General features: G+C 48.5%; 6 protein-coding genes across 6 annotated transcripts; 3 read left to right on the top strand and 3 right to left on the bottom strand.

Annotated features, from left to right (window-relative positions):
- Positions 1–494: 494 nt before the first annotated feature.
- On the bottom strand, positions 495–1,486 carry CC1G_06022 (hypothetical protein; the record flags this gene model as incomplete). The annotated part of the gene is made up of 3 exons (XM_001829761.1): positions 495–716; positions 772–1,314; positions 1,373–1,486. 3 exons carry the CDS (start codon positions 1,484–1,486, stop codon positions 495–497), a joined length of 879 nt encoding a protein of 292 aa, XP_001829813.1.
- A 1,147-nt stretch (positions 1,487–2,633) lies between these two features.
- CC1G_06023 (hypothetical protein) lies at positions 2,634–3,423 on the top strand. Its single transcript, XM_001829762.2, has 2 exons — positions 2,634–2,812; positions 2,869–3,423. Exons 1-2 carry the CDS (start codon positions 2,711–2,713, stop codon positions 3,343–3,345), a joined length of 579 nt encoding a protein of 192 aa, XP_001829814.1. The 5' UTR covers positions 2,634–2,710; the 3' UTR covers positions 3,346–3,423.
- Positions 3,424–3,968: 545 nt separating this feature from the next.
- Positions 3,969–4,923, top strand: CC1G_06024 (alternative cyclin Pcl12; the record flags this gene model as incomplete). The annotated part of the gene is made up of 3 exons (XM_001829763.2): positions 3,969–3,990; positions 4,083–4,165; positions 4,261–4,923. 3 exons carry the CDS (start codon positions 3,969–3,971, stop codon positions 4,921–4,923), a joined length of 768 nt encoding a protein of 255 aa, XP_001829815.2.
- Positions 4,924–5,609: 686 nt separating this feature from the next.
- Positions 5,610–6,652, bottom strand: CC1G_06025 (hypothetical protein; the record flags this gene model as incomplete). Its single annotated transcript, XM_001829764.2, has 2 exons — positions 5,610–5,617; positions 5,680–6,652. The coding sequence occupies 2 exons, from the start codon at positions 6,650–6,652 to the stop codon at positions 5,610–5,612; spliced, it is 981 nt and encodes a 326-aa protein (XP_001829816.2).
- A 1,598-nt stretch (positions 6,653–8,250) lies between these two features.
- On the bottom strand, positions 8,251–9,398 carry CC1G_06026 (hypothetical protein; the record flags this gene model as incomplete). Its single annotated transcript, XM_001829765.2, has 5 exons — positions 8,251–8,388; positions 8,439–8,499; positions 8,643–9,011; positions 9,079–9,221; positions 9,276–9,398. 5 exons carry the CDS (start codon positions 9,396–9,398, stop codon positions 8,251–8,253), a joined length of 834 nt encoding a protein of 277 aa, XP_001829817.2.
- Positions 9,399–9,852: 454 nt separating this feature from the next.
- CC1G_06027 (hypothetical protein) lies at positions 9,853–11,594 on the top strand (the record flags this gene model as incomplete). Its single annotated transcript, XM_001829766.2, has 8 exons — positions 9,853–9,923; positions 9,979–10,083; positions 10,143–10,361; positions 10,430–10,522; positions 10,580–10,681; positions 10,739–11,112; positions 11,170–11,283; positions 11,359–11,594. The coding sequence occupies 8 exons, from the start codon at positions 9,853–9,855 to the stop codon at positions 11,592–11,594; spliced, it is 1,314 nt and encodes a 437-aa protein (XP_001829818.2).
- Between the last annotated feature and the right edge of the window lie 181 nt (positions 11,595–11,775).

Consider the following 11,775-nt stretch of genomic DNA (forward strand, 5'->3'; position numbering starts at 1 on the left):
ATAGATTCAAAGTACCAGGAAAGACTTCTAACGTTGGGTGATATTGGCATGGACTGGGCAAGGGGGTAAATATAACTCACTGCCGGCATGCGATCACACCAGTGATGAAGAAACTATTCTCAGAGGTGGTGTTTGTGGATAAGAAACAAGAGGCTGAGAACAGCTCTACCAGAATCCCGACTCCAAAACCGCCCATACCTTCCTGGATGCCCACAATGAATGTCCACTTGAAACAAGCGCTACTTCGGGCGTCAACTTTTGTCGTTATTTGCGTTTGTTAGGATCTGAGAGCGTCGGCTTCTATGTCGCCTTTTGCCCTATGCGCGTCTGTCTTGTTCCTATGCATCACTTCAGTTGCGGATCTTTCAGCTGTAGGTTACTCAGGTAGGCTCTCAAAACCTTCTGGACGTAACCGCGGCAACATTGATGGTACTGAAAATTTATTTCCCAAAACGGCGCTTTTACTACAGAGATAATACTATCGAAGCTACTTATCAATTGTAGAGCTCGTCTTCTAGAGCACGCCTCAATGCGCGTCGCTGCAGGGCGCGTCTCTCCAAAGCGAGCATAGCCCGGGTTTCCAAATCGAGAGACGACGACAAGTCGCGTTTCTTCTTGCTGGGGCTGGGCGATGGCGACCTGGAGCCAGACTTTGGTGAAGCCGAATGATGGGAACCAGCCTTGGGTGGGGGTGTTGAGCTCCTTCCGCTCCCAGCCTTTGAAGAGAATAGTCAGTTATCGATCAGGCGGGACCGGGAAAATACGACATACCGGAGAAGGACTTCGTGATGAGGAGCCGCCAGATTGAGGACCGCACTCTTGACCGAAATCCTTGATACCCCAGGATTCCCAAGACACACGCTCCTTTGGTATCTTGGGGTCTCCTTGAGGGAAGCAGTAGACGCGGATGTCGTACTTGGGGTCCTGGCCAACTGCCGGGGGGATGACCATCTGCAAGTTAGGCCCAGGTGCCTTCTTTGGATCAAGCTCGATGTGCGAGAACAAGACGGTGCTCCCAGGGGTGGCGCCCTTCTTCTTGACGTACGCCTCCCGGTTGGCGGCGTTCTTCTGCCAAAAGAGTGGGGTGCCGCACATGGCCTTGCCGTTGTTGATCGACTCGATTGCGACCTGCGGGACCCAGACCTTGGGAGCCTTGGTCCACTCGGCTCTGTTGGCCGTGATGAAGCATTGCATCTCGCCGGGCCACTCTCCTGGAGCTGGAGAGACGTAGGCACCAGGACCGATTTGCTCCCCGTTGGCCTTGATCGCAAAGTCGAGTTTGTTGCCGTTCTTCTGGTATGCCGCGGCTACGGTCTGGAAAATGAACGAGCGTAAGTGACGGCCTACGTGGACGGACGATAGCTCTACTGACCTTTGGGACCACACGATACCCGATTGTAATGGTGGGGGTAGGATTGCCTTCGACAGAGACGACGATGGTACTGACGAGCAGGAAAAGGGCGAACGACTTGGAGAGGATGGACATGGTGACGAGCGACGTGAGATTAATTAATTGGACGAGCAGAAGAAGGAGCGTGCGCTGCACAAAGGACCGGCCTTTGCTGTGGGCTGTAGAGGGAAAAGGGAGCACCGGGCTGGAGAGACAACCTCGTCGACGCCAGCCTTTTTATCCTCAAACTTGCTCCTTGACGGAGCACCCAAAACGGGCAGGCCAAGCTGTCAGGAGGTAAGGGACGTGATGGTGTCGTTCGAGCTCTTCCCATGGAGGAATTAAGCGAGCATCATGCGCCTAGGCGGGCACAGCGGGGATGGAGCACAGAAGCCACCTGAATCCGAATGTGTTTTCTTTGTATCACCACTATGCTCGCCATACGCAGACCAAGGATCGTAGAATCCTGGCTCTTTCCTTGCGCCTCAGCTAAAACAAACCTAGCAATCCGGGTCAGCGTACAGGATGATCGACTCTGATCTTTGCCGGTCAGGTGCACTCAACAAAGTTGCGAGCTGTTGCGAGCCTGTCGCAATTTTCGAAACCAGCCTTTGATGGATCAATGGCGCCGCAGATCAGCGCCCAATGGGCTGTACGGAGATCTATGTGGGTGCGTTTCTGCTCGTGTGTGAGATGCTGGGCACACTTGAACGTGAAGACCTGATCGTAAAAAAAAAAAAACTGGCTTCTTTGGCGGTAACGACGACTCACTTCGTCCTCGCAGCAGCATTAGGAGCTTAGAAGCCTCAGGCTGGGTCACCATGAAGTGGAAGCCCCGAATTGGGGAAGACTTGAACTTGAAACGTTGGAGCCTTGGATTGGCAACTGCGCAGATCAGTCCCGCCCAATGGGGTCAGTGGTTCGGGGATCATACATACATACTAGTACTTACGCATTCAGACACCTACCCAGTCAGCCGTAAACTCCAACGCGGTCAGCTGCCCGAGTCGAGGTCTTGGCCACGTTTCCTGACATTTGTGAAACGCGTTCATCAAGAGCGCCCACTTTGAGCCATCAGCTGCATCAACTTTCCGTGATGAGCGCCCAATGTCTGGGTTGCCGGTGAAGCAGTTGCGCGGCGATGCCGTGCAGGGAGAACAATAGCGCACTGCCTCCACGACTGCACTCACGAAGCGTCCGTTGCCTTCACCACCACACTCAAAACCAGCGGCTGATAGAAATTGTCTGGCATTATCTCTTTCCTCTCCACCCAAGTCACTGTCAACCACCCCTTGTTTACCCATCGTCAATTCCACCACCATGTCCAGCGATACAGGAATTACTGCCCTACTCTCCCACCAATGGATCGGCGACGTCGAGGGACAACATACGCTACTCCTGAAAGAAGACGGATCCGGAGAGGTTCGCAATTCTGCTTTTTTGCGATAACGTCGTTCTAAAAGTCTATTTGAATACAGATCGTTTCCCGCTCTGAGCTGACCATTGCGTTGGCCGCGCATCTCACCTGGAAGGTCATCGACTCTGGCCCCGTCAACGACGACGACCCACCCGCGCAGTCGTTCTTGGGCAAGCTCCTCCGGCGAAATCCACCCTCAACCGAAGCCCTCGTCGCGACGATCGAGCTCACCATCTCGAAGGACACGAGCCCCATGACGCTCGTCCCCGAACACCGCAGTTCGGAAATTGGAGGAGATCGGATTTTGAAGGAGAGTGGTTTGGAGCCAAGGCGCGTCCGGGTTGTCGTCCAGAGAGGTGTTTTCCAGCCACCGTTTTGGAGGAAGGACTTTGGGACCAAGTATGCCCTTCGACTTAGCTTTGATCCTTCACCGTATCCCCCTGTGGAGGAATGGTCGCCGGACCGCAGGGATATGGTTGAATCGGTCAAGCCGTTTAACAGGATTTCGTTTGTGGGGCTCGAGATACAGGAGCAATAAGGAGGGAAATGTAATCTACGGTTGATGTTTTGGGCAGTTATGCAGATTACGAGGATTTACGCAGTAAATGTTCGTTCCTATAGCGCAATTTTGCGCCTTTTTGATGCCAAGAAATTGAGCTCCCATGGTCCCGTGATCATTTTATTCAGCTCCTGTCGCGCACTATTCAAGCCTCCTGCAACCTTTTCGATGCCAAGAAATTGAGCTCTCAATAGCGTGCGAATCTGGACCAGAATGCTTGGTTGTGTGCTCAGGTGTTGGTTACAGGTCTCGCGTTGTTTGTCATAGCTTGGTCTTGACGCGTGACGTTTGGCCGCGTTCCGCGTCCTTCGCCTTGGTTCTTATATCTCAAGAGTCTCCTCTATTATCGTGCATTTGATTTTTTTTTTTTTGTCTTTTGCATTCGGTTTCTATCGGTACGTCGTTCTGTGACCTTTTATTAAACGAGATCTTTGCTTGCCGTCTTCCTGTGGATTTCCCCTCGCCTCCCGTCTCCGTCTTTGTCCTTTGTTTAATCACTCAATCCCGTGGATCGTTTATATAAATTAGTATTTCGAAGGCAATCTGTTTACTTGTCTTCCGGTCGCGATTTTATGCTTACGATATTGCTTTAGGGTTTGGTAATGCCTGGACAAGAGGATGTCCGTGCGTACGAGTCTAATTCGGACAGGCACAGCCGCTTCTTTTTTCTCTTTGGGACAGTCGAGAGGTCCTACTTGTTGTGTGTCTTGTCGCAGGCCACCTCGTCTATTTGCTCCGACTCTTGCCTATTTCTTCTGGTTTTTCCTCTGGCACGATGCCTCCGCGTAAACGGGTCAAGGTTTGTGTTTTGTTCGAGCGGCTTGCGTGTATCTGTACATCGTTAACAACTACAACTAGTATGAACATGCTGGGCCAGCTGCTTCTGCTTTGCAGGACACGGAACTTGCATTCATCTGTGCACGCTTCCTAATCCACCAGTTCAAGTCACCTATGGCCATGCCGCGCGACTCGTCTACCTCGAAGAATCTCGTGAAATTCATCTCCACCCTCATCCGACGTGCTGCGCTGGAACCTAGTGTTCCTTATGCAGCTTTGCTTCTTCTTCAGAGGCTCAAAACTCGCTATCCGACTGCCCGTGCGACGGGACATTTTCTTTACTTTGCGGCCTTTTTGGTTGCTTCGAAAGTCCTGTCCGATACAGATTTGACGGTCAGGTCCTGGCTTTACTCGGCCCAGTGGTCTTTCTCGCCTGTTCTTATCGGCAAAATGGAAAGGGAGCTGTGTCAATATCTGGACTGGGATCTCACTTTCGACTATGAGACCCTTTCAAATTTCCAGAAAGTAATTCACGATGTTTACGGCCGATGTCAGGATGTCTACCCCGAATACTCCCTTCTCAGGCTTTCCCGGAGGATGGATCCTCTCGTGCGCCGTCGTGGCACAACGACTCTCTACCTTTCCGGATCCTCACCTTCTCCACACACCATACGAAAAACTGCATCGTCCCCTACCAGCTCTGAACAAGGGTCTCGAATGTCACCTCCGAGCTCGCCCGTTAATTCCGCAGACGACAAGCACTCGGAGAGCGACGAGTGATCGCTTTGGGAGTGGTTGATACGGATTCCTTGCTGCCTGTATGTGCTTTCGCCCTCACGACCCAGTTTGTTGCCTTCTATTTATTTGCTGGCTTTCTATTCCGTGTATGTATTCATTTTTCTGCCCCTCTTTTTTTGTTTTTATTCCTTCGCTTTGTTCCCATTGTCATTCATCTTACTTACTTCGTTCCCTTTTCCTTGTTTTGACTCTCATCGTTGCACTCGTCCTTTCTCGTTCTACTCCGTCGTAGTTTGGTTACGTGTTATCCGACTCGGGGTTAGGCTTTTTGTGGCAACGACCCGTCACTTTTTGGACTCTCTTTTCGTTTGGCCAAGAATATATATTGTATTTATGCTTGTACGTGTTGGTTAACGATGGTTTCGTATTGCGATCGTATGTACGTGTATAGTGCAGCCTTCAAAAATGATATGTACAATTGGATTCTCAGTTTCTTACTTGGTTTCGTAGAGCGATTGTATGTACGTTTGTAGTGCAGCCTTCCAAAATGATATGTACAATTGGATTCTTCAATTTCTTCGTTGGTTGTGAGTTTCTTCTCCTTGACTTTTAGTCTCTGGTCTTCCCTTTTCCCCCCTCCTTCTCCTGTCCTTACGCCTTCGTATTAGTATCCGTGCTTGCGAGATGTTCAGATCGTTTCGTTATTTCGCGGTCCTCAACGTCTGCGGTTAGTCTGCTGATCCCGGGTTTCAGTATAAAGCTGTTGTACCCGAGTCGACCATTGGTAACGACACTTACTTATGATTTTCGAGTTGCACTGGTACAGTGCTTTGTTGGCGTTCAGGTCGTACGGAAAAGGATGGTTGCCACAGATATCGTGACATCGCAGCCTCCATAGAGTGAGAGGTCGTGGCCATCGAGTTGGTTTCATTGCCTTCTCTATTTTGTCAGCTGGGCGTAGTCGAGTGCGCAGGATTTGGTGATCGTGTGAGTTCCTTATTGCGAATAGACAATCTATATTGTATCCGCAAGACGAGTGGGGTGTGACGGGAGAGAAGGTGTCGTGATCCCAGGTAATGAAGCCGTGATTGGCGTAGTGGGTGCATTCATCGATAACTTCGTGACCGAAATAGTCGTAGTTCGACACGCCTTCCAACCTTAGCGTGTACCTCGGATACATCATGATAGCGTCCTTGCCGTCGGTCCCCAGCATGAACATGGTGTTTGGCAGCTCTGCTAACGAGGCCAGGGGATCTGCGAACTTGGACATAATCAGGTAGCACGTCAACCCTCCAGTATTCTTCCAATGCTCGACTCCAAATACCGTCGCGCCGAATTCGGGGTAGATTGCTTTGGCCTGGTACGGGTTGTCGTCCATGAGTCTCTGTTGAATCTCGTCTTTGGTGAATCCGTGATCTTGAAGTATGACCTGAATCTCCTTCTGTGCTCTGTAGCTGCTGGGTACGAAAATATGCAAACCCGTCTTGGATTCTAAGCCCGGAAACCATATACCGAGCATGTCCGGACCGGCTATAATGCACTTGAAGCGGTCGACTGCATGCAACAACCTCGAGGTGTTGGAAATGCCTCTTTCCGTTATAAGACGCACTGTGTTGTTTCTGAGCCAGAGCGCGACCGCTTGCCGAAAGTGCCAGCAAGTTGCTGCTAACTTGAGTAGGTGAGCGGGGTTCATGTTGATCATGATAACCTCCAAGATGTCGTATGGTATTTTTGTCACGAATTTGCTCTCTCTCTCTGTAACTGCAAACATGTTAGTATCAGTTTCGCATGTATCGCTGTCGTGGACTCACCGTGAATCTGGTTACATATGTTACAAATTCCATGAATTGCGATACATTTATGGCATCGAGCACATCGGAAGTGTGTATTAGGATAACGTGGGACTCTGTGTCTGTAGTTGCTTGCAGGATTCGTTGATTGTGACGACAAGTTGGCGCCGAGACTCTGTACTTGAACAGAAATAGGGTTGGCCAGTGTCGTTTCGCTGGTTGATGTGTTTCCATTGTTGGTGTTGTACGAGGTCGTTGTCGGTATTACATGCATGGCGCCCGTACTTTGTCCTGAATAGGCGATGGAAGCTGAACTGGCCCCTTCTTCTGGTCGGTAGTTGCTGTATTCTTCTTCCGTGTCTGGTTCGGGGTCTATAGTGAACCTGACTCGGTTTCTGGTTGAATCTGCGGCAATGCCATTGTCGTTGGTCGGGAGAGATACCACAGGTTGCTCGACCTCGACATGATCTACTGAGCATTGCAGAAGCGCACGATGTAGGTTATAGTCGATCAGCGCGGGTACAGGTACGTCGTTCTCCATCCTGCACTAGCCGTACTACGTTAGTTTACGTAGAGAACTGTCCACTTAAAACACTAACCTTTGAGATTCGATGAGTTGATGCAACTGTTCTCCGTGCTGCCTTAGGTCAAGGCGTTGATGCTGCACACAGGTCAGTAAGCAACTTCGAGTTTACTTCTTGCACGGTGAAATTATACCTTTGAACTCAAAAAAGTGATATGCAAGACGTGGAGGTTGGTGTTCAAACGTGTTTAAAGGGGTGAGTTTCTTGGTGGCGACTTGTACGGTCTTCGTCAGTCTCTCTTTTATCTTTTGTCTGGATTTCCGCGTGCCTGAATGTTTCCCTTATATGTGCTCATAAAACTGTTTATGGTGCACCGATCATTGAATCTTCTTTTTACCTGTTCCTTTTTCATCCTTTTTTTTTTTTAAAAAAAAATTGTCATTGATATATTACCGCCACTCGAATGACTCCAGTCAATCGTGGCTCGGGACTTCAGTCATATTGGATACGGGTGCTTTGCTGCGCAGTTATTCAAATGACTCCTCTCGATCGTGATTCGGAGTATCTGTCCTGTTGCATATGGTTACTGGTAGGTTTGCATACCCCTGTAGTCTACTGCTCCTATTGCTCAATACATCTGTTCTGTGTGCACCGTCCATCTCTGCCTTTTCTTGCTCGATGCCTCTTGTATTGTAGGTTTGTCAAGCGCAGACTTTATTTTCCGATACGTCGCAGATTTCTTGGTTTTGTACCTGTCAACTTGCTCTCGTCCGTAATTAGCTTGTCATATACCTTTACCTGTGTGCGGTCCGATGTTTTAGATCCCCGTTATCCGATTCCCAAGGTCCTCACCGAGGTCTTCCTTTGGGGTGACTACTTTCTTATTGGCCCGAGAGTATTGTTCCCCGCACTTCGTCCGATATTGGAACGATCACTCATCAAGTTGTAGTTTTGCCTTATATAGTATTTATTATACCCTTATCGGCATTGTACGAGCGCTTGAACCCTACTACATGTTATCAAACTTCTTTCCGCTGATATACTTTCTGGAACTTTCAGTCGAGTCTCATTCGGGACATGGCATTCTCGCTCGTGTTTATATCTTCCTCGATATCATATATTGCAGGCCTCTTCAGACTCGTGAACGTTGGCTTTGCTTTGATTCGGTTTCGCATCCTCAAGATGCAAGCTTTCTACAGAAAGTTCAGTTTACAAGCCATAATTTCAATACTAGTGGACTTACTTCGCGAAATTGCTGATCTATGAGTACCAGAGCCTTAAGTATCAACCGCATTTTGACTCTACTGTTTCCGGTAGGGTAACACCTTGCTGTCAATGCGCACTCCACGATATCTCCCACTTTGAAAACGGTGGGCGAAACAATTCTGTACCTTGATTCGAGTCAATTGGAAACATGACCATTATATAGAAACTGCATAGTACACACTGGTAGTCTTTGGAATTTTCTGCGATCACGCGTTCGATGTAATCCACGTGGTTATCTTGAGTGTGGACGTAATTTCCTCCTCCCATCTGCTTGAGTACGTCGAAAGGATCCACAGTTTCATGGAATGGGACTTGAGGTTCTCCTGTAGCGTAATTGGCGTGGGTGAAGTATCGGTTTATGACGTCAAATCCGACACTGTCGCCATCGGTAGGAGGGGACCATTCTTCCAGGTGACCGTCAGATATGAAGTCGCCGTACTTGATATACATCGCCTCCACGGAATCGGCGAAGTTCTGAAACAAAGGAGCTCCAAAACCAAAGATTGTTACTTGCTGCCGCAGGTGTTTCTTGGCCCTGTTGCTCCTGTTTCTATGGTATTTATCACGTTAGTTATGCTGTTCATCGACAGAAGGATATGACGACTTTGAAGACTCACATGTTGCGTCCAACAGGGGGAAGTTCTTTGGACTGTATAATGCCTTGAATTCTAAAGACAATCTCCGTTGGTTCGTCGTTTACTACTTGGTACATTCGCCAGCTCTCGGGTCGTGATATTCTCTTGACGGACGCGGTTTTGATCTACCATGAATTGTTAGAGGACTGCTGTTCATTGAAGCAAGTTGGCAGTCGCACTTTACTGGTAGACAGTTGCATGTCTTTAGTTTTTTCCCCTTTATTGCATTCGTCAATTAAGTCTTGCAGTTTGGCAGAAGCTTCATGCTTGTCGTAAAACTCGTCGATCTCGTAGCCGCTCATGGTCGGTTGTTCTTCTGGTCGAGATCACTCTTCCGCCTCCTTTTTATATCCGTTCGGGAGACCCGATAGGTCGGGTTGGAATGTTTGGGTTGGCTCTAATTTCGTAAATCAGTATCGGTCAATCCCGTGTACTTAATTTCGAGTGTGACTCGGTCGATGTTGTTTGCTGTGCCTTTAATCTACCTGACTCGTCCAGGAGCTCTTTGGAACCTTCCAACTACCGTTCTCTGCGTCATATTCTCGCTCTTGGCGAGATTCTTGCATATTCGGTGGTCTCGTCTGCAGTATTCACTGTTCTTCGAGTCATCGCATCATGACTCAACCGCTGCAGCTGCGGGACTGCTCCGTCTGCTGCGCATTCAGGTTGATCTTTAGAATTGTATTTAAACCCAGGTCTGTTGCTCACTTGCGTTTACATAGAACCCACCTTCCTTTAGGCTCGGTAAAGTGCGACATGTCTTCCAGGACTACCCGGTCTTCAGCCAAAAAGCAGGGTCAGCCAGCATCGGCCACCGTCTCACCGACGTAAGATGTTTTGTTCTCCTTGCACACGGATCTTATACTTATTTCTTCCTTATAGAGAGGAACAGGTGAACATTACCTCTCCTTCTAAGTCCAAAAAACGCGCACTTGATACGTCGGGGAGTCCTGTTTCTAAGAAGAAGGCTAGGAACGCGATCTCACCGTAAGTGCTTCCTATACCTGTTTGTATATTCTATATCTCATATTTCTTTGTTACTTCAGCACTCCCTCCAGCGATAGCAGTGCAGACGATGTCCCTCTTAGTCAGTTAGTGCTGTCCCAAGATAAAGGGAAAGGTAAAGAGGTGGATGAGGACATGGACAAGACAGTTACTGCGGATGTCCCTGAGGAATGCGAAGAAGACTTCGAAGACCCCTTCAAACAATTGGGTGTACCAGAAAAAAACGACGATGTTTATGACAATTTCACCGTCGACAAGAGGTTGGATGAATTTAATTTTCCTCGCAGTCACTACTCTTACGCTCGTCACTCTTATTCGTATCTAATAGCTCGCTCCCTGACCAGTGTCCTATGCTTCTTGACACTGTCCGCGACCCTTACCTTGTTCGTCGCAAATTGTATGAAGGGGTCCTTCCTGTCAAGTGTGTACATTTACTCCCTTATTTTTCGCTCGCCTCTTATTACTCTTTGATCTGCAGAGAAGGATCGCTCAAGACTTGGAAGACGACGGGAGACGACCCTACTCCTGTCATGTCTATCAGTGCATGGCAAAAGATACTTCCCAAGACTTTCGCCTTAGAGTACGTTGGACTTCATTCTCCTATGATGCTCATAATTGTGTTAATTTCTTTTACCAGCCTTCTTGTTCAGTGCCTCACCTTTTTTATCAGTGGAGAGTACTATAATCCCAGTTTTGCGGATGCTACCGAATTCGTAGTCCGGTCGATCGTCATCTATCGATTCAACTTCACTCGCTACGAGCTTCATCGTCCCAAAATCGGCATTGTGGCCGGCGTTTCGGTCATAGGTGTTGTCGAATCTAAACTGCGTGCTGAAGTAGACACACGCTTCATAAGTGGGATAATGAATAGGGGACACTGGGAGCGGTGGAACGGGTTCTATGCGACAGTTTTTAATCACGATAATCTTCAAGCGCAAGTAGTCGGTACCAAGATACAATTCCAGACAAAGTCTCGATTTGAAGGCGGTGGATCAGACAACAGAGCAGGGGGTAAGATCATATACTATGAACCGATTGATGCTGATCTGATTCATTCTGGATATCTAGCGTCGTATCATACAGATAACCCCTTTGGAGATGTTGAAGACAAATCGTACAAAAGCCCTGTGAAACAGAAAAATAGTGTTAGGCGAATGGCGCCTTACAACCATGATGAGGATGGTTCGTCCGTCGTATTATCACTTGCATCTATATTCTAAATCCCCTATCCCTCTCCTCCCTCTCCCTCTCCCTCAGTGCCAGTATACGACGCAAGAAATGTTCCTTTCAATCCCAATACCGACCTTCCTCGACTCTCTTCGATTCTACCGACATGGCATGGAGAAGTGCCTTTGCGCAGCTGTTGCCTTGTTGCGTATACCTCGTCCTGGTTTGAGAGAAATGGGGTTCCCAAAATTGTCTTTCACGTTCTATGGGTTGTTGTTCTTGGTGTTCCCGCAACCTACAATCAAAATACGAGGATTCGGAAGTAGACGGGGGATTCAATCTGCGTTCTACCTGCGGTCTCTCCTTTCTACTCTTGGCGCCTTCTTCCCGTGGTTCTTAGTTAGTCCTTTGTTTCTGTAGTTCTATAGCGTTTCCTTATCGTAGTTATAGTAATTACGTTGATACTTAGTTGTGAATAATACATATAACAGCCGTCTTTGTATTCGT

This window comes from Coprinopsis cinerea, assembly GCF_000182895.1.
Source record: "Coprinopsis cinerea okayama7#130 chromosome 3 map unlocalized cont3.3, whole genome shotgun sequence".
NCBI classification, from domain to species: domain Eukaryota; kingdom Fungi; phylum Basidiomycota; class Agaricomycetes; order Agaricales; family Psathyrellaceae; genus Coprinopsis; species Coprinopsis cinerea.

What these genes read in the sequence shown, in the direction of transcription:
- CC1G_06023 (XM_001829762.2), top strand. Translation starts at nt 2,711, where the DNA reads ATGTCCAGCGATACAGGAATTACTGCCCTACTCTCCCACCAATGGATC. An exon ending in AAGAAGACGGATCCGGAGAG is followed by an intron (nt 2,813 to 2,868) that starts GTTCGCAATTCT and finishes ATTTGAATACAG; the next exon opens with ATCGTTTCCCGCTCTGAGCT.